Source organism: Patagioenas fasciata, chromosome 2 (assembly GCF_037038585.1).
Source record: "Patagioenas fasciata isolate bPatFas1 chromosome 2, bPatFas1.hap1, whole genome shotgun sequence".
In the NCBI taxonomy this organism is placed as follows: domain Eukaryota; kingdom Metazoa; phylum Chordata; class Aves; order Columbiformes; family Columbidae; genus Patagioenas; species Patagioenas fasciata.
Window position 1 is genome coordinate 146,961,003 of NC_092521.1, and position 25,277 is coordinate 146,986,279.

Below are 25,277 nucleotides of genomic sequence, written 5' to 3' on the forward strand. Positions count from 1 at the left end.
CACATCCATACCTCAGCCAAGGGAGTCACTTAAAGTGGATTGAGATGGCCCTCATGTTGCTGGTGACAGGAATGGCTGTTGGTACAAGTTATGCAAACCTCCTCAGGGTTCCTGTCTATGAGGGCAGCTGGTCATTGCTGAATTGTGTGAAATGGCACCTTTACTGTCCTCAGTATCAGAATTAGACAGCTAATGATAACATTGCTAAACCTGCCTATACTGGAGTCCCTGCTCCAAGACCAGTGCATTTATATGTACACAGTGTGCTCTATCTGGCTTAACTTCAGCTGTCTACAAGTCACGCATCTACCCAGGGGACACAAACAACTGTCCCAGGCAGACTGAACCACACTGGAGTTTCCAAGCTGAATAGTTGGGTGGTGCAGACCAAAGCCTTGTTGATAAACTTACTCATCAGTCTCTGTTTGTACCTTTATTTGAAACACAGTATCTGCAAAAAGGCATCTCTGACAAGAGTATGGAGTTGTCCTGAGTCTCTCTTCAGTCAACTTTTCTGGAGTTCCCCTGAGGGAAGCCAGATGTCCTAGGTTTCATCACTAGGTTTTCATTCATTTTTCGTAATACCCCTTTAAAATGTGTTCTATTTTTCATTTGCTCTGTAAGTTTTCTATTCAAACTTGAAATTAATTTGTATAAACAATATATTCCATTTCTGTTACAGAATATTGTATACATGGTATGTCTGTACATTCACATTTATATATAACTGTACGCTGTACATCATATTACATGCCCAAGTAGCCTCATACACATATGCATATAGGAGCTACTTCTTACTCTGTTTTGAAGAATGCCCAGAGTGATGGGAGAGTCATCCTGAGCAGAGCTCCTAGATACAAACATAATAATAGGATGTGTGGGTGGCTGGAGCTGGAAGGGGTAAAGAACTGCACTGCTGACTTGCTACATTTAAGTAAGCTCTTCCATTTTGTGTTCTCAGAAAACAACAACAACAAAACACAAAACAAAACCCCAAAAAACCCAAACCACCAAAACAAACACGAAAACACCCCCAAAACCCCACAAAAACAAAAAAAACCCAACCCACCACAACTGAATTGTATTGTGTTTGTATATAAAAAACCCACAAATGTTAAGATTAAATATAACCTAAAGAATCATAACTTTTGCTTAATGATTAAACTGTCAAAGTCTGCCTAAATAAAGTCTCTGCAAACACTAGGTTTAAATTATTTTCAAGACCCAAAAAGAGACAACAGAAAACATAAACAGCCTGAATTGCTTAAAACGTGTGTTCTCTCTAATTAAATAAGAAACATCTGTGTTGGGATTTTGGAAGTGGATGTAATCTACCCACATTGTGCCTAAATCAGTTTGCATCTAGCTTCCAGTATTCTCAAATAAAATTCCTGCTTTCTGAAAAGAATTAAATAAGCATGTCACATGAGGTAATTCATCCGTCTGAAGAGACGGAAAATCCCTTGCTGAAAATAACAGTAAAGACTAGCAATCTGATTTCCAGGATTCAGAGAAAAAAAATAAGTGTTTTCAAAATGAGGAATCTGCCACAAACACCTTAATTAAAGCATAGGAAAGGCACTTATTAAGATGAACTACACACAGATCCTGGAGGTCACACTCCCGGGTTTTCTCCGGGGATCATTAAACCCTTCCCTGCGAGTGCCCATGGGTACAGACCCCCAGGAGCGGGATTCCTCCGGCGAACTGCAGAGACTCGGATCAAAGTGACACAGCCCACTGTTGTGCCAAGGGGGATCCGAGCCCTGCCCCGTCCTGGACACACGTTGCCATTTACTCACTGGTGTTGTCAAAGGGAATCTGCCTGCAGCGGGCGGCGGGCCAGGCGCAGTAGTACACCGCTCCTCCTTCCACGATGTCCGGCTGCGTGGTGTTGGCTTTGGGAGCTCCCACCAGGACACTGACCCTGCGAAACACAACCGGGAGTCACCGGGGCGGCGGAGGCGATCCGGACCGACGGGCGGCGGCCCCGGCACGGCGGGACAGGGGCTGTCATCCCGAGAGTGGCGGGCGGGACGCCGCCGTTTGCCCACCGCCTTCCCCAAGCTCGTCGGCGCCCCCAGCCCCGGCCCGGCAAGAAGGGCGGCCCGGGGGTGCTCGCTGAGGCACGGCCGGTCCCATCGCCCCCCGGGGCTGCGCTGAGGGAGCGGTCCGCCCGGTCCACCCGGGGCGGCACTCACGTGCTGGGGTCGGGGATGTAGAAGTCCACCGAGTACCCGAAGTAGCTGCCCGGGGGCCCGCTGTACACCGTCAGCTTCTCCTCGTCCAGGTTGAACGCCACCAGCGCCGGCGCCCCGAGCAGCGCTGACAGGAGGAGCAGCGGGCACGGCTGCTGCCAGCGGCGAGCGCGGCCGGCCCCGCGCCCGCGGCTGAGGCGCAGCATCCTCGCCCTCTCGGCGGCCCGCTGCCGCTGGCGGAGCGGAGCGCAGCGCAGCCGTGCGGTGCCGCGGCGGTCTGGCTGCCGCCGAGCGCTGGCGGCGGGGCGGGGGGCTGGCGGGGGCGGCTCGGCCACACTCACCCGCCGCCGTCGCCGCGGGGACAGGCGCACTCCGGCGCCCCCTGGCGGCTCGCGCTCGGCGCCTGAGGTAAGCAGCGCAGCGCGGAGTCCCGCGGCTGTCGGCGGCCCCGCGGAGGCTCGGCGCGGAAGCGCTTCTTCCACGGGGCGGCATTTGAGCCCGAGGGACCCCCGGTCCACCGGCCTGTGCGTGGGCTCCGCTGCAGCTGGGCAGGGAGAGGCTCTGGCGGTCGGTGGGCCGCCCCTCACGGAAGGGGAAGCCTCCCTGAGGCGGGGGTCCCGCCGTCGCTGGTGTCGGTGCCACGGCCCGGCCTCGCACGACGCCTCCGGCATTGTCTGCGGGAGAGGACGGCGCTGACAGCGCTGTCGCTGCGGTGCGGATATCGGGGACCCGGAGCGGCCCTTGTTCCCCACCACCGCGGCCCGGACAGGGTTTCTCCGTCGGGTAGAACACGGTACTCGGGGTGGTTTGCGGCACTAACCAGGCTGTGACTGGCGAAAGCCATTTGTCGCACTAAAAAATTCCACCGGTGAAGCCGGGAGAAGAGCACGCTAAGCAGGACACCCCCTTAACTCTGCCCAGCGGAGTTACCCGATGGCTACGTTTGCACACATTCACCAGGGAAGATAGCAGAGTTGAGACTGGTGGTTTCTACTTGATTTTCTCTCGACTTCCAGCATTTTCAAGAGTTAAAACTGAAGAGTCTGATAGCTGAAAATCCCTTATAGAAAACTAAAATGCATGTGAAAAAAAAAAAAGCAACCCACATGGTGTTTTAAATAGATGGACCCAATTTGAAATCTATACTGCTTTTAAATTGCGTCCATCTTTTTGAAACGCCCCGTAGACCTTCATCAGATTGTTATGTGTGCCAGCATGGCTATTATTAAAAAAAAAAAAAAAAAGCCAACTGAAAAACCCTTCTAACCACAGGAAAGATGTAAACCCAGCCACACAGTTCAGAACACATTAGGAAATGGGTTCTCCTGCAACTTTCTCTGTTTGTGCTTGCCTGACTACATAAAGTATTCAATATGTAAAGGGGGCACCTTGCAGCCACAGGGAGGAAAGCATCGCTATAGGCCTTCACCACAGCTCCCTGCAGGAGCAAGTGTCATACCTCTTCTCCCACAGAAATCACCAATACAGCTTTATTGGATGGGGCTTTGAATGGAGCTTTTAGAAAGCTGCTCTTGTATCTTCATTAAAGTAATTTAAAATGATGAGGTTGTGTAACTCCTGTCTTGAATTGTTCTGCCCCTGCAAGCCTCATAACAGTGTTCTAGCTGTTTCTGTTAAGAATATGCAAACACTGACTCTGTCTAAAGCACTCCCTTCCCCTACAATGCTAAATGGGGCATTACACCCACATCTTGAGGGGTCAGTATTCATATTTGTATCTTTTCTGGCCAACTCAGAGGCAGGAAGGAAAGGAGAAATATTTTACTTTCTATTCAATCAACTCTCTCAGGAGGAAAAAAATATTGTTTTGCAGCATTTATAATACAGATGTGTCCAAAACAATATCAGAAAAAGATCAGAAGAATAGAAAACCCATTTATAAACATGCTACAGTAGAACATACCTATGAAAGCAGCTGAGAGTAGTTTGTTTTGTTCTGAGGTTCTGGTTTCTTTACTTGCATGTTTTCTTTATTTTAAGTGCTTTGTGGCGAGATTATTCAGATAAGACTGACATTCCTGTTCACAAAAATAGAACCAAGTGTTTATTTCCAGCATTAACTGTGTGACCCTTAGCTGTCCCCACAGGCTTGTAATATTCCTTAATTCTTCTTGCCTTACATTTGTACCAACTTTACTCTTGCTATTCGAGTGAAACATCACCATTGATATCATGTCATTATTTTACCTTGAACAAGTATGTCTTCAAGATCTGAGCACCAGCAATAAATTCAGAAGTACCTCAATGACTTGTAGGGTTAACATCTACACTTAAAAGTCATACAGTTTTCAGGCAATTGAAGGCATTCAAAAGTTGTGTTGCCTTTTGCTAAATAATAATAATAATAATAATACCTTGCTTTTGTTCAGCACAACAGTCAGTTCCAGTGCTGTCACAAGTGAAGTTGCTGGGGCTCAGATGGCACACCAGACCCATGGCACTTGGGAGCGAGAAGGCAGCTTATTCTAGTGTTGGATCCATCTTGTACAGATCTATCCAGAGTTAAAATTCATTAATTAGCACAGTTAGAGATAGGTGAGTGTTCACACAAATGTAAAACAGAAGGGGCACAGCAAGAACACCGGCAGCTGTCATGTACCTCTCTTTCAGTCTGAAATACATGCCACCTAACCTGGTTGGTTTGACCTAAATTTAAAAGAGGAAAAAAATGCTTCAAATGGCTATCAGTGCTAAAACCTGATGGAGAACAGGGCAAAATGAAAAGAAGGAAGTCTCTTTCAAGATCCTCTTACCCCCAAGGTGTTAACACACAGCAGTCCCCCTCTCCTTACTCTTTTACCTTTTCTTCATATGAAGAAGAGAGACATGAATGTAGGATATTCCAAATCAAGTCAACATCTTTTCATTGTTCAAAGGACCTGCAGTGTTTCCATAAGTAACCTGGATCCATTCCGATCACTGGAAGCTTATTCCAGATCTTGCTTTCCTTAGGCTTTAGAATTGTTTGGACTGGACATTGTGACCGGCACTGCTCAAGAGGTAAGCAGTTGTTGGTAGACTGAAGTTTGGTCTTCAGCATACCTGTGGCCTGACACATTAACTGCTTTGAATATTGAACTAAAAAGTCTTAACAGGCTTGAGAACCTCACTTGAAGCCACGACAGAGAGCTTTTGTAAGAACATTCAGCCAAGAGTCCAAAAGTCATTACCTACCCTACAGAACAACTGGAAGGTCAAATATGGGACCAACTAGTTTATACACAAAAATACAAGATGCACAGCGTGGATTTCTACAGCTTATAGTATGTGCAGTTGGTGAGGTTAATATGTCATTATGGCCTTTCCAATCTTAAAACAGATCAGTCAAATCTTCTATGGGAAGTTTTGCCAAAGCAAAACTTAAATATTAGTATTTCACAGAGGCTCTATTATGAAAGCTTTAATCTTATTAATGCCATTATTTAGTAATGTATCTGTTAGCAGAGGAAAAGTATTTTGAAGAATCATGGGAGATTTTAAAATAAACCTTGTCAAAATTTCTGGCAATTTTACTGTTAAATCTTTTCAAAATATAGCATAGACATTCATCCTCACAAGGAAGAGATGAGGGAATAAAAGAGCATACAGATGGATCTGATAAGCAGAAATAACTGTCTGAAAGTTAAAGCCAAGAACTTCAACAGAAATATTCAAAAGTAAAGTGCCCTGCAAATACTTAAGTGATTCACAGTTTAAAGGGGTCTTCACATGGGTTATAACAAGGATATTTACATTTGGATTTGCACTGGGTGGGATTTACACTGGGTGCTTACCTTGAACAGCTCAGGCTTTAACAAAGCAAAAATACATTTGTTAGCCTTAAGCCTTCAAATATAACTCACCTGGGCTAACATGAGGCACTGAAAGTAGTCTTTCCATGATTTATTTAGACAATGTATTTACCTGTATTTAGCTGTAATATTCAGTATACATCAAAGTGGAAATAATTTATCTTTTACTACTCAACCAGCAGTTGATCCCGGGGCCCCTTTTTTAGCTCATCCCTTTGTTATAAAAGTGAATTCAGAGCAAAGATACACCAACACATAGCTGAAAAAAATTCTGTTTCAAAGGGCTTCGAGACATGGGAAGGAGGACCCAGTTTTCCAGACTGACTACCCAGTGGCCTGCCGACTGCTCCTGTTTCCAGCTACAACACTAGTTGTCTCCCAGAAGATACTGATCTTTCCTTGGCAGTTAAAATTGAACCACTGTGCAATATGTAAAAAATAATTTGCCTGGAGCATTAATCAAAATCTCATTTAATTGCATGTTTAGTTCACGTGCTTTCTTATAGTTAGCATTATCAATTTGCTCTGGTTAGTTAAAGCATGTACTTAATCCTGTAGAGTGATCTGGTATTACTTACTGACTGAGCCACAGTTTGCAAACTGCAATATATACATACATGTATACACACATGTAGCCTAGGTATTTGGCACTTAGAGCAGAACAACTTGTGAAAATTATACAGGTTTCTGGTCATTTTTGTATGGAAGCAAATAAAAATACCAGATATTAACACCCCACATATTATAAGTCTGCGTTCTAAGTAAATGCTTTTTTAGGGGACAAGAGGTGGCTTTCCCTGAAGTCACAGCATCTCTCATCTTGTTCATCGGGGAGGAAAGGCCAGGGAGGTTCCCTTGGCCGAGGGAACTGGCGCAGTCCCATTAAGCACTGTTGGTTCCAGTAAGCACTGTGAGCCCTGGCAGTCCAAAAATGTGAGAAGCAAAACAGGCCCAGGCCTCAAATAACCGGGCAGTATGAAGGAAAGATTCAGGAATAAGGGTTCTTACACCACACTAAGTATCAGCTGAGTTTCTCTGGAGTACGGCGGAAGTTTTTTACCCAGAATAATGCTTATATATACATTTCACATCAGATGGGCTTTACATTTTCTTTTTCTGTGAGAACGTAAATTGTACCTGACAGTGGACTAGAAAAAGGCTGTTAGAATAACAGATCCAAGCTATGATTCAGTGCAAGTGCTGGTGTGAGATACTCTAGTACAAACCAAGACACACACCAGAACCCAGGAGGAAGAGCAAGAAAAGTGTATTTTCATCTTCCAAGACAGCAGTGCCAAGTCTGCCTGAAGACATTTATCTTAAATGTGCAAAACCAGCTAAAGCAAACACCTAACAAGCCTGAGTATTTTAGGAAAAGTAAAGTTTCAGACTTGCCAGACAATCCAGATTAAAGCAGATTCTCTTAATTAATTATCTATATACTTTTGAGTAGCAATGCTACTGTTGCACAAGGCTTTTAGCATCAGGCCCACAAAGCAGGACGAAATATGTGTATTCTAAATATAGTGAATCAGATAAGACGCATAAAGGAATCTTTTCAAATTATTGTCATCTGCAAAGGAATTATTTTTTCAGAAAAAGAAATCTCAAAGAGCGGTAAGATACACTGCTATCAGTTCTGTAATGAGGAATGTTTGTGGCAGTTTTAGAAGTTAGGTGTTTAAACAAGTCCTCATGGAACTTGTTTGGTAGGTGGGGGCAGGACAGGGCTGCAGCAGTGGCCTCTGTGAGAAGCCACCAGGAGCTGTCCCCATGTTGCACAGAGCCAGTTCAAGCTGGCTCCGTGATGGACCTGCCACCGGCCAAGGCTGAGCCTGTCAGCAAAGCTGGTGGTGTCTCTGTGTGCACGTAGGTAAGAAAAGAGTAAAAACATGGTGTGGCATCTGAGAGAGGACTGAGAATGGGTGAGGGAAACAACTCTGCAGACATCAAGTTCAGTGAAGAAGGAGGGGGAGGAGGTGCTCCAGGCACTGCACGAATCCCCGCAGCCCACAGTGCAGCCCATGGTGAGGCTGGCTGTACCCCTGCAGCCCATGGAGGACCCCATGCCAAAGCAGGTGGATGCCCCAAGAGACTGTGACCCCGTGGGAAGCCCACACTGGAGCAGGCTCCTGGCAGGACCTGTGGCCCCATGGAGAGAGAAGCCCACGCTGGAGCAAGTTTGCTGGCAGGACTTGTGATCCTGTGAGTGACCCAGGCTGGACCAGTCTGTTCCTGAGGGACTGCATCCCATGGAAGGAACTCACACTGGAGCAATTTATGAAGAACTGCAGCGTGTGGGAAGGACTCACACTGGAGAAACTCATGGAGAACTGTCTCCTGTGGGAGGGACCCCACACTGGAGCAGGGGAAGAGCGTGAGGAGAAGGAGTGGCAGAGATGAAGTGTTATGAACTGACCACAACTCTCATTCCCTGTCCCCCTGCCCCACTCAGTGGAGAGGAGGTAGAAAAGTTGGGACTGAAGTTGAGCCAGAGAAGAAGGGGCAGGGGCAAGGTGTGTGTTGCTTTGTTGTTGTTGTTTTTTTTTTTTTCCCCCTCTTTTCCTCACTATCTCTGTTTTTAATTGTCAATAAATTACATTAATTTTGAGTCTGTTTTGCCCGTGATGATAACTGGCCAAGCAATCTCCCCGTCCTTATCTCAACAAGGAGGTAAGGAGCTTTTTCATCTGTTTTCTTCCCCTCTTGCTGAGCAGAGGGAGTAAGAGAGTGGCTGGGTGGGCACCTGGCAGACAGCCAAGGTCAACCCACCACAGAACTCCACTGTTCACCCTTTTCCAGATGGAAACCTAAGATACACAGTACAGACTTGCACAGGACATATCCTCAAGTGTCTCTTTCTGCCACTACTATAAGCTTTACAGTGCAAAATCTCCAACAAGGCTTTCTCCCCCACACTACATACCTTATTTTCAAACAAATCAGTTTGTTTTCCTGTACGATGATCATTCTAGAATAACGTTATCCACACATGAAAAAATATTTTTAAACATAAATAGGACTGAATGCTAAATTCAACCCTGCTGGCAATAGCATAGGCTCTGCAATCACAGTCAAGATGCAATAAACTGTCTTTTGTGTGCTTTTTTTTTCTCCTCCCCCCTTGTTTTTTCCCCCCTGCAAGATGTGTTCAATTCAAAACCTGACATTTCTAAGCCCATGGTCTCTTTTCATCATCTTAGAGAGGCAGTAACCAAGTTTGATTAAAACCAAACTTAAAACAATACATCATGATCCAAGGAAAAGATTTTATTTTAGGGCTAACAAGTTGATAATAAATAAAATAATATAATAATGTAATAACAGATGTTCTCATGCACTTAACACATACAATAATGCTGGCTTACACTGCTGTTTGGAGAAATTGAGAAGAGGTATTTGGCAATATCATAAGTTTGAATGGTTTAAAGGTTATAGAACAAGAAATTCTTTCTGCTGTTTTTACATTTCTTTTATACAAATTCAAATAAATATTAATACATCTATTTTTCTTCAGATTTTTTGTTCACTTTTAACATGCCCGATAACTAAGCCACAGTAATATACAACTGCCAAGAAAAAGTATTTATGAATTATACTTATTAATTACTTATTCCTAAAAATGTATCATATTTATGTCACATTGTGCAAGCTCTTTAGGTAAAATTAGATTTTAGGAAAAATTGCAGAAAATTTAAAGTCATTAAAACATATCCAGTGCAAAGGCCAGTCTAGTCCACACATTATGGTACTGTAATGTAACCAATATAATTTAAATAATAAAACATGCCTATATGATTCAGAGGAAGCCGCATATGGTTTATGTTTTAAAGATCTGACATCTAATACGCAGATTCTGCAATATCAGATATTTTTCAAATCTTCATGAGATGGCAAAATAATGTTAAGACATTATAAATAGGCTTTTTTTTTTTTTTAGGATAACTCACATTAACAGTACTACAGTGGCCAAAAAAGACAAACTATTATAATAGAAATCAATCTGATTAAAAAATTAAATATTCCAATTAACACTGAAAAAGTGTTTGTAATCATTATTTACAATTCAGCAATGATACCAGTGTATAACTTCACACAGTCAAAGTGATACCCCCTTCCAAGCAAATACCAGCTGTCATATCTCCATTCAAGTGTTCGATTGTAGTATGTTCTTTATGCACATCTCAGTTTAAAGAAGGAGATCGATCTGTGGTCCAGAGTAATTCTATGTATGGCCATTTGGTTTGCAGGCAGCGTTTTACAGGAGTATCGTCAGTCTGTAGCATTGGCTCTTCAAAACCCATAACAACTGCTGTGCCTTCTACATACATGACCTGTCAAAAGAAAAACAACTATGTCAGCCTGTTTGTTTAAAAATTCTAAAATGAGAAAGATGAGATGGTTCTTTTCACAGGGTTAGGAGAGGATGTGTTATGATACTTTTTTTTTTACTACAAAAATCAAATCTGCGAAATTACATATATATATATATATATATATATTTTAGTGAAATGAGGCATGAAATAAAAAAAAATAACCCTAATCTCTTAGACTCGAGTATCTGATCAGGCCACATTCATTTGACTGTTTACTTCTGGAGACGGTAAAGGGCAAAATGGGGAAAAAAGTAATCTAGGAAATGCAAAAATTCTGAGACAAGAGATGTTCTACTACTGTTACAATGCAATATTGTTATTTTATAAGGACAGTGTTCCTTAGACTTAACTTTATGGAATTTATCTTCCATGAAATGGAACTTCTGTTGCAAATCAGCTCTATTCATGCAACAATATTTTAAATGCTACAGGCAGAATCCTCTGAAAACAAAAATTTGTTTAAATTTTCTTGATTATGTATATATGCTCAATTGTAAAGATAAATGCATCTTTTAATGCTTTTGCTGCATTTTAGGGTATGAGACTGCTGGAGATTTTATAAGGGTAATTTTAAGGACTTGACTCCAAGCTATTCCAAAGACTGAGTATATACATCTCCTTACTTGAAGTAATACGTCTTGAGTATATACGTCTCCTTACTTGAAGTAATTTTTGCTCCCTATGTCTATTAATGCCTTACACTCTTCTACCCTAAATTCTAATTCAGAACTAACTCAGAAGCAGTCATGGTGTATCAAGGACACCCCTCCTTCCAAGAAAGCTGAAAATGAAAGAGGTCACTTTTGTACCCACTGAGTGGTTCAAAAAAAATATTGATTTTTTGATGCAAGGCTTTTTTTCCCCCCAAAATCCAAACATCTTAATTTCCGTGTAGGGTTACTTACAGAAATTGCAGTTTGTCTGTGTTACATCTCCATTGTCCTTTACAGTTCAGGTCCCCATTCTCATGGATAAGCATGAGAAATGCTATGTTCGAAACTCACAGGTTAGCCAACCAGTACACTATACAAGCTAAAATATGAGTAGGAGCACAAAGCAGCTTCCAATTCCAAATGTATAATTTTAGAAGAAAATTATCAAAATAATCGTTTTATAAAATGTTTGTTTCAAGTTAAAGTATTTTGCCTGTAACTATAATCAATTTTGCATATTAATTGTTATTAGGGCTAGACTGATGTTTCTTAAATCTTACCTTTTCATTATAGTTAGATTGCTTCAGTCCATTGTAATGGTAAACAGTGAATGACTCTGAAATCCTGGAGTCCTAGCAGAAAGAAGACGGTTAATTTCACATGACATATACATCCTGTCCCTTCTCTTTACAACTAGACAGATGCATTCAAACAGCAAGTCATGGTTCTTCTGTGTTCACCTGGACACTCTGAACTACATACAGCTTCAGCACTGACCAGGTAGAAACTGTCCTAATTTTTAAAGTTGGACACCTTAAGTAGTGGCCACATTTCTGTGTACTTATGTCTATTTGGATGCTACGAAGTTAAATATTTACTAAGGACCAGATACAACCTCCAACTCTCCATTTGAGAGCTAAAAAGTAATTTACACCTGTGCCTGCCTAACTGTGGACTAATTGTGAAGACACCTGTGCAGCGGGGGCCCAACGGCAGCTGTTCTGCCATTCTCAACCATTACCATTCCAGGTGTTTAAATGCTTTAGTCCTAAAAGGACTGAAAAGCTTTACTCAATCAAGGAACACAAATCAGGTGTAATATCATCTCTTTTATACCTGCTGGACCAGGCTCCAAAGAAAAGCTTATCCTTTTTTAAGTACATGGAAGTAAAGGCTGGAATGAGAAGATATCTGCTCAGTTACAGGACATCCATCAGGTTATGAAAAGCCCTCATTCATTTTTCTCCTCTTAAATGATTCACAAGCCTTATCTCTGTACGGGTCTCTCATGGCAACCTTGGCTACTCAGTGGCAGGAGGGTGGTGAAAAGGAAGGTAAGCAGTAACTCTGTTTACAGAGATAAATAAAATGAAGCTTTGCTGTGAAGAAAAGAGACACTTTTTTCCCCAAGGAAGGTATGCTCACCCTGAAGAAAAAGAAGTGCTGCTTTCCAGTTCCTGTCCCATGGATGTTAAGAATTTCATGCAGTAATTGTTTCCCAAAAAAAGGCTACCAAGGAATTCAGGAATCCTCCTCCCCAGGTGACTGTCGTAAGCACTGAAGAGTCAGGCTTGCCCTCTCAAGCTGAATGATCTTTGAATATTTTTATTCTAAGCCAACAGCTTTGAAGAGGAAAGCTGATATACCTTCCTGCTTTTGATGTGGAATTTAGTAATTTCTAGGAGAGCAAGAATGGGGGTTTGAATATTCTCAGCAAAGATGGAATTAAGGCAACAGAGGCAACAGCCCCAGCTGACAGCTGTTTTCTCCTCCAGCCACCCCTGGCCTGCACTACCAGACAGCTTGGGCACAGCCAAGTAGGGAGGATGGGCCTTTGCTTTCTGAACTTCATTCTAAGCATCTGAGGCCTAAAATTAAGCAGTGGAGTCTTCAAGATTTGCAAGTGTAAAATAATTGTAAGAAATAAGATCAATTATATTCAGTTGTAAAGATATTTCCACTTCTGGATATACAAATGAAAGTAAGAAGAATCAGTTGGGAAATACACAATGCAGATGTAATTCTGTAAATCTCAAGAAAACGAACACTCTAACTCCTTCTTTTTCCTGTAGATGATGAATCATCTCTTAATGATGTATTCAGTCCCTACCATCTTTGGCTGTGCAGTTCTAGTGTCTTCTGAATGACCAGATTGTTCCATAGTACAGAATACTACATCCAGACAGCGCTGCAAAACCCTTAACAAAGACACTCTTGCTGAAGGCATTTTGAAAATATTAGTTTCACATTTCCTTGGTTATAAAAATTAAGCCATATAGTTTCAATGACATGTTAAGCCACAAAAGCCTCCAAAGAAGTACTCCTCTCAGCCCATTTCTGGCCGCCACCAGTGTAGCTTTCTGTCCCTGGGGAAACCCTCTCTCTTCTGCCAACACAAGCATTTGCACGGCCGTGGAACGAGTCTCCACAAGCCTGCAAAGGGCGCGCTCATCAAACCAGTTCCCTCTTCTGGTTTATCACATATCTGTACCAAGAGGGTCCTGGTGGCAGGAAGGAGGGAGCATGAAGGCAGGAAAATGTGACCACAGGGAGGACAGGACAGGGGTGCTGGGTGAACGTGTCTATCTTTATGAACATATGGAACAGACTGAGAGTTTGAAAATAATTTCCCATTACCCTGGCAGATACTGACTTCCATATATGCTAAACATAACCCTATTATGACTTTTTGTTAAACTGTCACAAATTTTACAGTATTAGAGAACTACATAAAAAGTTTTAAATATATTTGCAACCTTTTCCAATTTGCTAGCAATTACAGCAGACATTTGTAATATTGATAAAAACAATAAGGTCACTTATTCTCAGAAAAAAACTCAGATGAACTTTCTAAGTAACCAGTTCAATTTCATATGCAAAATGATTATGTTTCCTGAAGTGAATTTTAGAACTTGTCACTACAATGGAGTTTCCTTCCAGTGTGAAGCTGACAAAATCACAGACACCTTATGCAAAACAGAAGCCAACAGTTTGTTGTGTAATACAAGAAGCTACTTGCTGGTCAGTTGTGTTGAATGCATGCAATACTTATTACTAAAAATAGCTCTGTGATACTGATGGAAGTGTTTTGTGAACCTCAAAGACAAGCAAAGTGGACAACGCTCTACAGCAATAAAGCTATATTGATTACCTGCTCAGGGAAAAATTCTTGCAGAAAGGGACCCAGTAATATAATGCCCAGTCCTTCTGGATCTAATTTGGTCTTCATGAGGTTTACACTATGACAAAAACATTGAATATAAAAGTATGAGTAAGACATTTTTATTCTTGCATGACGAAGTTATGCTGTACTACCACAGTACTGGCTGCCAAGTATAGCAATACTATTCTATTTTTAATCATTAAGTGACAACTGCACCAGAATGGCATGCAAGTTGCCAAAACATGGTTATTTTTAAATAAAAGTAATCTGTTCTTTTAAATTAAATAAGTGATAATTCTGAAGGACCACCATATTTGGTAAAATAATTTAAAACCCATATAATACAAATCCAGGTTTACAGCCCAAAAGGCATTTTGCTGTCTTGTAAGCATTCTTGAACTTAAGATACATAAACCAGTCATCTTTTAAATACAGCTCCCTAACTGCCAAACAACCTGCTTTTAAAAGGAGATTTGAGAAGCCTCCAAGATTTTCTAAGTACACTGAAATAAAATTTAACAGATCCATTTCTTATTTACATCATGTTCTTGATGTCAGAGAAGCCAAAACAAATAAATAATGAAAATATTAACAGTACTAATCTGAAAGCCTTGCTGCATGAATATGGTACAATTTCAGGTCACTAAAAATGAATGTCAATTATAACTTTATATTTCTATTTAAAAAACATATCTCTACAGGCATCAGATCACTTAAACATTTATCCGCATCTACCTATCCTCTTGCCCAAGTTATAAGTTGTACCGTACACAGAAATGTCCTCAATGGGTCAAACCAACAGAGCGTCTTGCCCAGTATCCTGTCTCTGACCCTGGTCAGTAGCGGGTGCTTGCGACACAGTACAACAGGGCAAACACGCAGTGATATCCTTAGTCTACCCTCCCGTTTCCAGCAGTCTGCTGCTCAAAGACATCCTCAGTGAGAGGCAGTATCTAAAACACAAAGATATATATTTTTTCTTTCCATGCACGTACCTAATTGGCTTTGAACCCATATACACTTGTGGCATTTGATAAACGCCACTCATAAAATTAAAATAGAACTATAGACACTGGGAATAAGTATTTCCTGATTTGAACCTGTCATCTGATAGTTCAGTTTGATGACACCTCATTTTTGTATTGTGACAAGCAATTAACAATTATTCTCTATTTATTATGAAACTCCTGATTTTAGAAACCTCCCTCACATACCAATGGTTGTCTGTCTTTTCCAGGTTGATCAGTCCTAACCTAGTTCTTGCTTGTAGTAATGACATTCTGTACCTTTGATTAGCCTTGTTGCCTTCCTGATACCTTTCTACAATGTTCTTTTTCAAGATGGAGTGAAATTTCATGCATTTATACAATGGCGTAATTCCTAGAAACCCCACTCCATTCATCTATCCCTGATTATGGGTTTAAAATCTGTTTCCTGAATGGCAGTTATCTAGTTCACAGCCCAAAAATGTGTCTGTAAAATCAGGATTGTTTTATCCCACATGCCCACATGCCCACAAATCTACATTTACTGCATTGACACTTCTCTGTTACCCTGTCTTCCAGTAACTTCTGCTGCTCTTCCACACCGTGTTTTAGTACCTTGAATGCTTTTGTGTCAGCAGCAAACTACTATATTAATGCCCACCTTCAAATCCTCACCAAACTTCACAAAACTAACACAAATTCCTGTAAAATTCCTCTACTGATTTCTCTCCATTAATAAAAAACGACATTTTTATTCTTTGATCAGTTATTTACCTACAAGAAAACCCTCCTTCTTATCCCATGTTTACACATGAAAGATTTACATGTGAATTTTCCCCAAGTGGAGCTTAAAATGCTTTTGTAAGTACTATTGTCTATTTGTCACCTTCTCGTGCTGGTACTGTCTGGACCCAGGACAGTTTACAGTGGGATGTAACCTAAAACACTTCAGCAATTTCATTCTGATGTTTCTTCAAAAACTGGGGGTTTTTACTTATCTTGACACCTCATAATCTTACCTTACTCTGACCACTCATAAAAAGGTTTAAGTGTGGAAACCTCCCCGTAACTTTCCCCAGAGAAGATGAGAACTAATCCCTATTGTCTTCCCTAGTGAATATGAAGAGGAATTCGATACTGTTCTTACTGACTGAATTATTTTTAATACTGGGGATCACCTATCAGAACTACAGACCTTTTGCAAGCCTCCTGGTTCTGATGGGCTTAAAAAACCCACTATTAGCTTTTATTTTATAACTTTGCAGATTAGCCGACAGAAGATTTCAACTCTGCTTTATGTTGTTCTTACATTTAATGTTCCATAAATGTAGATATTCCCCTATGTTTTTCACATAGGAACTACATTTCCTTTCAGAAAACACCGTCTTAGCTTCTCAGAGCTGCCTCCTTCATTGCCTCAGTTTTCAACCACCCTGGTCTCTTCTGTCAGGGGTTGCGGGCAAAAGGCGTCTTTCTGTCTAAGCTCTTTTTGAATATTGTTGCATGTAAGCATTTTATCCCTCTGGCTACCACTTTGTCTTTACTTTTAAGTATCTTCCTTTCTTGGTCCTACCGTAGTACTAGTAGTAAATTATTTGGCTTCTTTTTGTTTCTCTCTCAATACGCACAGGATACATTGCACAATTCTTAAGAGGGTGGTTCTGTTAAGGTCCTTGGAAGAAGAACTTTAAAATTCAAAAACATGACTGTGGTATCCTACAAACTATGCTAATTTAGTATCTAAAAGTTTCACTACTCAAGTGAAACTACAACTGACTTGCAAGATACTGGACTTTCTTTAACCCTTCTATTGTTCATTCTTACTGCTCTCAAAGTACAAAATTTAAGATATTTCAGTAGCTGTCTCAAACCTGCTCAAATTCTTGAAATGCTGTAACAGAGTTCTGAAAACACTGTGCTTGTAAACAGAACCAAGGCAGATTGAAGTAAAGATAATTTTGAAAATGCACTTAAAATTATGTCAGAAAACTAAAGAAAGCTACATGTTCACTAATGAAATACAAGAACTGTTTAAAAATGCAGACCCATACTAAGCTTTTAAGTATGAGCAGTGCATTTTAATAAACGTAATACAATTTTAATAAATTTAATACAATTTGATTGCTGCATGTTTCAACTGAGGCTTTTTCGTTCAGCAAATAGCTAATGCCATTTAGTATTACTGATATTATAGCAGGGCTACCAAAACAAGTGCATGCATGTGCTTCAGTCACTCCAGTGCCAGGTCTGGCATCTTATGACTGTTACGAATGTTGGGGTGTTGACACTGGTGGCCTTTGTGCTGTTATGGCTGAGAAGTGTGGGGGGCCAAAATCCTCCCGCAGTGGTCAAATACAGATAAGGTAAAATGTTTTAAACCAGCTAAACCTAGATAGACAGATACACTCATATCAGTGCCCTGAAGAATATCAGGTGTTCTTGTAGAAAGAAACAGACAAAACAAACAAGAGACCTGGGTTCTCAGATTTATTTACTAAAACACTAGAAAACGTTACTAAAATCACATGCAATGGCATTCAGTATTGGAATGGCTAATCCACCCTGTTGATGCACAGCTGCTCTACAAAGTTTTCCCCTCTATAATTCTTAAACTCTAAGCAGGTCTGACTGTTATTCATCTTGAGTACTGAGAAGCTTAAAGCCTTGGATTGGATGATCACGAAGAATTTCCATTTAGTTCTTGAACTAAAAAATGTAAATAGTACTCTTGGAAGCAATGCCTTTAATTTCACTTACAAACAAACAAACAAAAATCAACCAGAAAATCCTGCATGGAATTTGAAATGTGTTATTTATACTTGTGTTTCACATTAAATAGACAGGACATCCAGAACCAAAAGAGGGTAGGTCCACAAGATGGTAACATCAGACAACATTTTTATTTAAGAGGAGATGTTTCAAGACTGAATATTCCATGGTTTGATTAGGGCTTTTCAGTGAAGCAGGCCTTCTGACTGGCTCTTCCTACATCAATTTATATTCAACGTGCTATGGACTATAAAATAGGCCAGGGCTGTGCCACAAACACCCTGAGGGCCAAACAGCCAAATGGAAAAACTGCTGAATGCAGAAGGAAGATTTTTGCAGATTTATTGAGACAGCAGAACAAATACGTCAACAGAAAGTGTCTCAGACCTATTTAAACTATGTTTTTTTTTCTTTCTCTCCTTTTGAAAAAATCTTTTGCAGATTTCACCACTCATTGACATAATATGAATGGCAGCCTTTTGGTCTTGTGTTTTCTTTGGTTTTAGTTTCCTCAGGGTCTTTTGATTTCAATTTTCCCTCCTATTTTCCACAGAGAACAGCTCAGGAAACTTCCTTGTACTTCTTAATATTCAAAAAGAGGGAAAATGGCATCGATCAAATTTCAGATGGCTGTGGTAAGTAAACATGCAGCCTTCACAGACATTCTACAGGAATAACCAATTTAGACCCCAATAAACTAGTCTGTATGTTTATGAAAGAACAGAACCATCTCTTGGAGATGTGAGAAAGTTCAAGCACATGGTTCTCCTTTCTGGGTTAAGCATTTAATGGCAAAACATGGTAAGCTTTGACACTGAAGGTTAACTGCTCTCACTGAATATTAGTCCTGTCTGTCCATACAAGATCTAAAATAAACTACCTTTTTAATCTGTTAGTTTTAATTCTAATCCTAGGAATCAAGGTGTCATTTCTGGAAACAAATTACAATTATAAACACTTCAAGGTACTGAGTGTTGGTGGAAGAAAAAGTTTAACTGAAGCCGTTTCAGCCTCAAACTCTGCAGACAGACCCCGCAGTAACGCAACACTCATCCGCCTCTGAGCACCTTGGTTGGTTGCCTCTTTTGTCACAGTTTCACCCTCATTAATGCACAGAAATATATTCACAACTGCCTCCTCACTATGTAGTAATGCAGCAGGTCTGAAGGGTTTTTTGGCTTCTAGTTATCACTACCGAAGTTAGAGACATTTTAATTTTAATTCCTCCCATTTAATTTAAGGCTGACTTAAACACTTCAAAATAACATTCTGTGCCTAGAATGCAAGCTTGAGAAAATCCAGAAGAAACCCTAAATTATAATTCATATATATAGTCAACTGAACGCATAAAACCACCTAGACTGTAATTAATATGCGGTTAATGATACTTCTGTAGTATTTACATTTTATTATACTTACTATTCAGGATCTGAAACAAGATCCAGAGCCTTCATTACATCTTCTAGCAGAGTGTCAGGTATAAAACCATTATCTGAAGAAGTAGCAGAGCTTCTCATTAGGAAAATAAACAAAATGCATTCCAGGAGTACAAATTTTTCTCAAAAATACGAATACTGCACACCTTTCTCTCTCAAATTTGCAAACAAATGGTGGGGTTCTAGAAGGAACACAGTTTTCAAACAACTCAGAAATTGTGGGTTTATCATCCATACACTTAGAAGCTGAATACTTGCTAAGAATTAAATCTCTTTGTAGCGATTTCCACTAGATACCTTGGGATAATGACGGTACATTTTTTCCTTTTAGTTAAAATAGCACCTGAATGTTAGACATGCTCTGTTTTCCAAAACATAAGAAAATTTTCTGCATATGGCACATACATTCAAGAGCAAAGTTTCATGAAGAATGAAATCATAGCAGAATTACTTTATGAAAACGTAATATAAGAGAAATCAAATGAAATTGAAACTTTATGTTAATTACAAGAAACTTTACAAGGTTAAAAAGCTTATGCTCTAAGAACTCTACCTCCTATTGCACAACATTGTACTCAACCTCCCTTACTACTGAATTCTCAGAAAATTTCTTCATATCACTTGCAGCTGACTACCATATTGAAAATATCTTAAGTACTAAGTATTTCATTCCTTTCTTAATCAGCTCAGGTGTAAACAGCATATTACCCTGGCATGGAAAAGACAATGGATTTGAAAGTGCAGTATTTGGAACAAATTTTGGAAAACAATGGTCCTATTTTTGAACAGATACCCCACACAATGCAATAGTTTTTACTAACTGGAATTTGTCTTTATTGAATGAGTAAATTCTGATTATAAAATCTTGTTTCAGGAAAAAGAACAGCTCTTACCCTCAGGGTCATATGTCTGGAAAACCCTTCTAGCTTGTTCTGAAGGTGCTTCAGGAGCAACAAGGGCCATATCCTTCAGGAAAAAAAAAAGAAAGAAAACAAAGGAAAAAAATCTTTCAAAATATTCTTAATTTAGATACAGATTAGTAAGGAAATGTTTAGCCATGCTAAACAGGTTTGGACCTTAAATTAATGAAAATTTAAATACAACAGAAGAAGAATTACAGTCATTCAGCAATATTACTGACAGAGATGTAAAACAACCAAGAAACATGTTAGAGATCATTCCACAAATTCCTAGAAAAATTTGATTTAAGTCTTTTCATGCAGATGTTGTGGCACCAGAGCTAATTGGAGAGTACATGTATTATGTGGAGATTTAGATTTCTAGTATCATTTTTTATATCTGAAAACACCAGTGAAATTCAGTGAGTGTACTACGTATACATCGAAACATATAAAAATTATTTATATAGAAAGCTGTGAGAGAATGTGTTGAAGCCCATTTCACAGAATGGCAAAGCACAAATTTGTTATATGCAGGAAAATGTGTGATTTCAGTAATAGCTGTTGTAATGCTTTTATTTATCTGTGACTTTTATAATCTCAAATACAATAATGCTTTCCAAAACATACAGAGAGGCACATGTCTATCTCCAGCAAAAAAGCATATCCCTCTGGTTTTAAGCCAAAAGCATTATTATAAAAAAGTGAAATTGTTTAAATCATTAATAAGAAATGAAAGGTGCCATATAAAGGGTAAGAAATGCACTATTCAAGATACCCTTTAGTTTAAAAAGACACGAAGAGTTGATGTTCAAATAGAACATGAAAATCCAAAATAGAGCTCCAAAAACTGCTTGCTAGAAGTACTTAAGTCCTACATCTCCTCTTGCAAATTTGTGATCACTTTGCTCTGAGGGAAACACTGCATTTTATAATACCCTCTCTATAGTTTTTCTTCCCGTCAAAGCGAAAATTTAATGTTACCTGCTATGCTACGAACAGCAAACACAACCTTGCCAGAAATAGCAGCATTGACATCACTCTGAAAAACATTAAACCCTGGAAATACACTTTTGTTCACAGTGTATTAACTGATTAGTTACAAATCAAAAAGTTACCTTACACTGTTTTACAAAGTATACACAATCTTTTTATTTCCAGTTTATTTCAACTTTGCTTTCCAAAGATGACTTAGATTTTCTTGAAAGAGAAAATCACATCAACATCCTCTCATGGTACCTGCATGGGCCAAGAGTGAACTTTGGTCTAAACTGTACAAGTCTGTATTGCTTCATTAGAAGGAAGGCACAGAAAAGAAATCAGAAAACGTAAAATTAAAAGATGCATAGTGACCTACTGTTCTTTTAACAGATTAAGAAAACTGCTTCAGGAAAAGAACAGAAACAAATCATATATTTGACCACAATTCCACTCTTAACTGCTTTCTTGTAATAGCTGACTTCAAATCAGCCAAGAATTTTAAGTATACACCTAACGGCATCCAGCATATACTTAAAAAACTTCCCTAAATGAAAGACAACTGCTTAGGACACACCAATAGGGATGACATAGGACACAACATACGCTTAAAAATAACAGGCCACAATTTTACTTTGGGCACATGAATGATACAGCTATCATGGGCCTAAGGTGCCTATAGTGGGGGTTGCAGAGCTCCCCCCTCATTTCCACGCACAGGAGAGACAAATACTTGGTCTTATACAGGATCATATTAGACAAAAAGTTGGAAGGAGACATCTGCCCTATCTTCCAAGGCTCTAGATCACCAACCCATTATATTTTCACTCCTAAGGGCTGCTCCATTGCCACTTGTGCACAATGCAAACACCTACACTATCAAGTGATGCAGCACATGGAGGGAAGGATTTGGGTTCACTTTTCTGTGACGTATTAAGGGGCATCCACACCACATCTTTGCTGGCAATGAGGCGTGCGTGAAACGTCAGCCCAAGAAGCACACTGTGCAGGAGCAGAGCCAGCTGCTCTGAGCCCTTGTGTTCACACTGCAGGCTGAGCACTTTGGGCTTGTCTCGTTTGGAGAAAAGGAGGCTGAGGGGTGACCTCATGGCTCTCTACAGCTTCCTAAAAAGTGGAGGTGGGGAGGGCGGTGCTGAGCTCTTCTCCCAGAGATCCAGTGACAGGACATGTGGGAACAGTTCAAAGCTGCATCAGGGGATCTTTAGACTGAACATTAGGAAGCATTTATATACTGAGAGAGTGGTCAAACACTGGAACAGGTTCCCTAGAGAGGTGGTTGATTCCCCAAGCCTGTCAGTGTTTAAGAGGCACTTGGACATGCCCTTAACAACACAGCTGAAATTTTGGTCAGCCCTGAACTGGTCAGGCAGTTGGACTAGATCATTCTGTAAGTCTCTCCCAACTAAAATTATTCTATTCTATTCTATTCTATTCTATTCTATTCTATTCTATTCTATTCTATTCTATTCTATTCTATTCTATTCTATTCTATTCTATTCTATTCTATTCCTTTTCCTGTAAAATTTGGTAATATGTGACCAACACTTAAATATTCTGGAATACTCCGGAATTAGAAAAGTTTCATTTTGGGGGGGTCAATATTACAGAAAATATTAAGCAGGGGTAGATTTCACTAGCAGTGAGTTACAGTACACTCTTGCAATGAGTTCTCAGTTTAAAATAGATGATGCCATAGTATATAGAGCTTCATAACCAAAAAATGACCAGTGATTTTGATATTTAGGATTTAATTCTAAATAGGGGGTATATTTATGGCAGGTTCTTATTAATGAATTAGCAGCTCATGGAAGCAGCGTAACAAAGGAGAACTCGTAAACAAATTCCCTGGTTTGGAAGGATATCACCAAAGTAACTTCCAGCTGCACAGACAAATTAACTCCAATGCAAACTACACCGTTCTACTTCGGTTTAAGAGTATGCAGTTCTTTCCACAAAATCTTAGTGTAATCCAAGAGTAAAGAATATCATTTCTGTTGTCCTCCCTCCAAATTATCTTGTTAATGTAGTACTTTCTATAGTTTCATGTGATGCAAAACAGATTTTAAAAAATAAGTCTCCTGCAACTACCAACAAATTTTTGATAGTTCAACAGCAAATAATGTGCATTTCTGTTGGTGTTTTAATTTTCCTTAGTTACTTCACTGCGTGTGTACATGGGAAGAACTTAGAGAATAAGTCACCTGAATGTATTACACTCAGCAATGAAAATTCTATGTGTCTTTCAACAGAACTTTTAAATATGGTAAAGCCTCCCAATTATTACATGTTAACACTTTTTTATTCATTAAGTGTGATTTACTGACGCTCTAAGGAAGTAATTTCAGGAAGCAACTTAGAAAAGTTACCTGCGTTGGAGAGATGACTAAAAAAACCCACCCCCTCATCTCCAAAATAATTCTAACCTTTCACTGAGACTGTTATCCTGTAAATAATAAAAAATGCAAGATTTTAATCCTGTATATACAAATCCCATGCACCTCCTAACTTATCATGTCATTTGTTTCCAGTATCAAGAAAACTTTTAAAGTTCAACTAGTCTGTATATCTGTATCCGGGGTGGAGAAAAAATGTAACATACCTCCTTCAGGCAGCAAAGTTGAAAATGTGACAAACATCTAACATAAATGTATATCAGCTGCCCAGGCTGACATTTCAGTGTATGTGCCAAAATATACCCCCCCGACCCAGACTTATGAATTGTATTTTGATGTATTCCATGCGCTGAAAGTTCCATATAAGGGAATCTCATCAGCAGTTAATTATAATTATTTCCAATAGTAAGTACATGTCCCAAAATCATGTTTCGCTCACTGGCTCTTGTGATAAACAAACAAGACATTTTATGTTACTTTGAAAAATTATTCTCATCAGTAGTACCAGCTATTTTAAGATCCCATGTTTACCCTGAGAAGCAAAAAATACTCTTCATAAGTTTTAATGAAAACATTCCAGAAGTTTTCAATCTACAAATCAAAAGTAGAACATAATGGCAAAGCTGCACTCACATCCTGGCTATGAATTTTCAAAAAGATTCTGCCCTGAAAGTCCTGCTTCCCTTGAAAATTAAATCTGTTCACATATGGACTGCTGTGCTACACCACTACTGTTGAGTGATACATTGAAGAATTACATACTGTAATACTAACTTTCTTCTTAAAAAATTGCTTAAGGACAATATAGAAATAATGATAATTTATCCAACAATTTAATTTGCCACAAGAATGCTGGTTATTTAATCCAGTCTTGTATTACAGAGAAAAGTGTGCATTTTTCAATGTCATAATCAGTAGCTTTCAAGCCAGCAACTTTTCCAAAATGGTTTCCTAAGAAAACAAAGTTGATGGGATCTCTGAAACCAATTCCCACCCCTCTAGCTGACTTCTGAATCCATTGCCCTATTTCGATTTTATTCGACAGAGGGGATGGAGTCTCCCAACTGGCTGCTGAAACCGGAAGCCACACAGGGAGGAAAGATAGAGGTTTGTGCTCCCAGTCAGGGAAGGCAGAACCCAGCTGGGAATCACCATGTTCGGCAACAGGGAGACAACCAGTCAGCCAGCACAGGCACAAGCCTGGATTTGTGACCGCAGGCCTGGCTGCTGTTTGGTGAACCATCGCAGGAGACGTGGTGGGTTACTGTAGCAGGTGTGTGTGTGAAGGGGAGAGGGAGACAGAGAGGGGCAAGACAAAAATGGAAAGGAAAAGGGTAAAAAAAAAAATAAAATTAAGAAAGAGTCTAGGAGACAAGCTACTGGAAGACAAGCTTCAGGTGGTCTGCTCTGTTCTACTCAAGGCACAAGTTAAACAGGGTGAAATATAATACCCATCTCTTCAACTGCCATCAGCGGCAGTTTTTAACAGTAGGGAAAGTAAAAAGATAAAACTCAGATCAATCCCAATACTGTGAGACAACCCAAGCAATACCCAGTGCATAGTGAAGAGGAAAGAATGCCACTCGATCTCAC

The 25,277-nt window shown here is 40.0% G+C and overlaps 2 protein-coding genes across 5 annotated transcripts in view; both read right to left on the minus strand.

The window, feature by feature from the left end:
• The window catches only part of ITGA8 (integrin subunit alpha 8), a 107,491-nt gene extending 105,000 nt beyond the window's left edge, over positions 1 to 2,491 (minus strand). The window contains exons 1-2 of one of the 2 annotated variants that reach the window (XM_065831106.2): positions 2,238 to 2,491; positions 1,803 to 1,927 (exon numbers count right to left, since the gene is read on the minus strand). In XM_065831106.2, coding sequence (XP_065687178.1) covers positions 1,803 to 1,927; positions 2,238 to 2,404 — 292 coding nt within the window. In that variant the 5' untranslated portion in view covers positions 2,405 to 2,491. Of the gene's footprint in view, positions 1 to 1,802; positions 1,928 to 2,201 lie in introns of both variants that reach the window. The other variant, XM_065831105.2, reaches the window with a different exon arrangement.
• Positions 2,492 to 9,259: 6,768 nt separating this feature from the next.
• Positions 9,260 to 25,277, minus strand: part of MINDY3 (MINDY lysine 48 deubiquitinase 3) — a 53,656-nt gene continuing 37,638 nt past the window's right edge. For all 3 annotated transcript variants that reach the window (XM_065832888.2, XM_071805182.1, XM_065832890.2), the window contains 5 exons: positions 20,287 to 20,359; positions 19,377 to 19,449; positions 14,191 to 14,278; positions 11,600 to 11,671; positions 9,260 to 10,344 (listed from right to left, as the gene is read on the minus strand). In XM_065832888.2, coding sequence (XP_065688960.1) covers positions 10,195 to 10,344; positions 11,600 to 11,671; positions 14,191 to 14,278; positions 19,377 to 19,449; positions 20,287 to 20,359 — 456 coding nt within the window. In that variant the 3' untranslated portion in view covers positions 9,260 to 10,194. The remainder of the gene's footprint in view (positions 10,345 to 11,599; positions 11,672 to 14,190; positions 14,279 to 19,376; positions 19,450 to 20,286; positions 20,360 to 25,277) is intronic.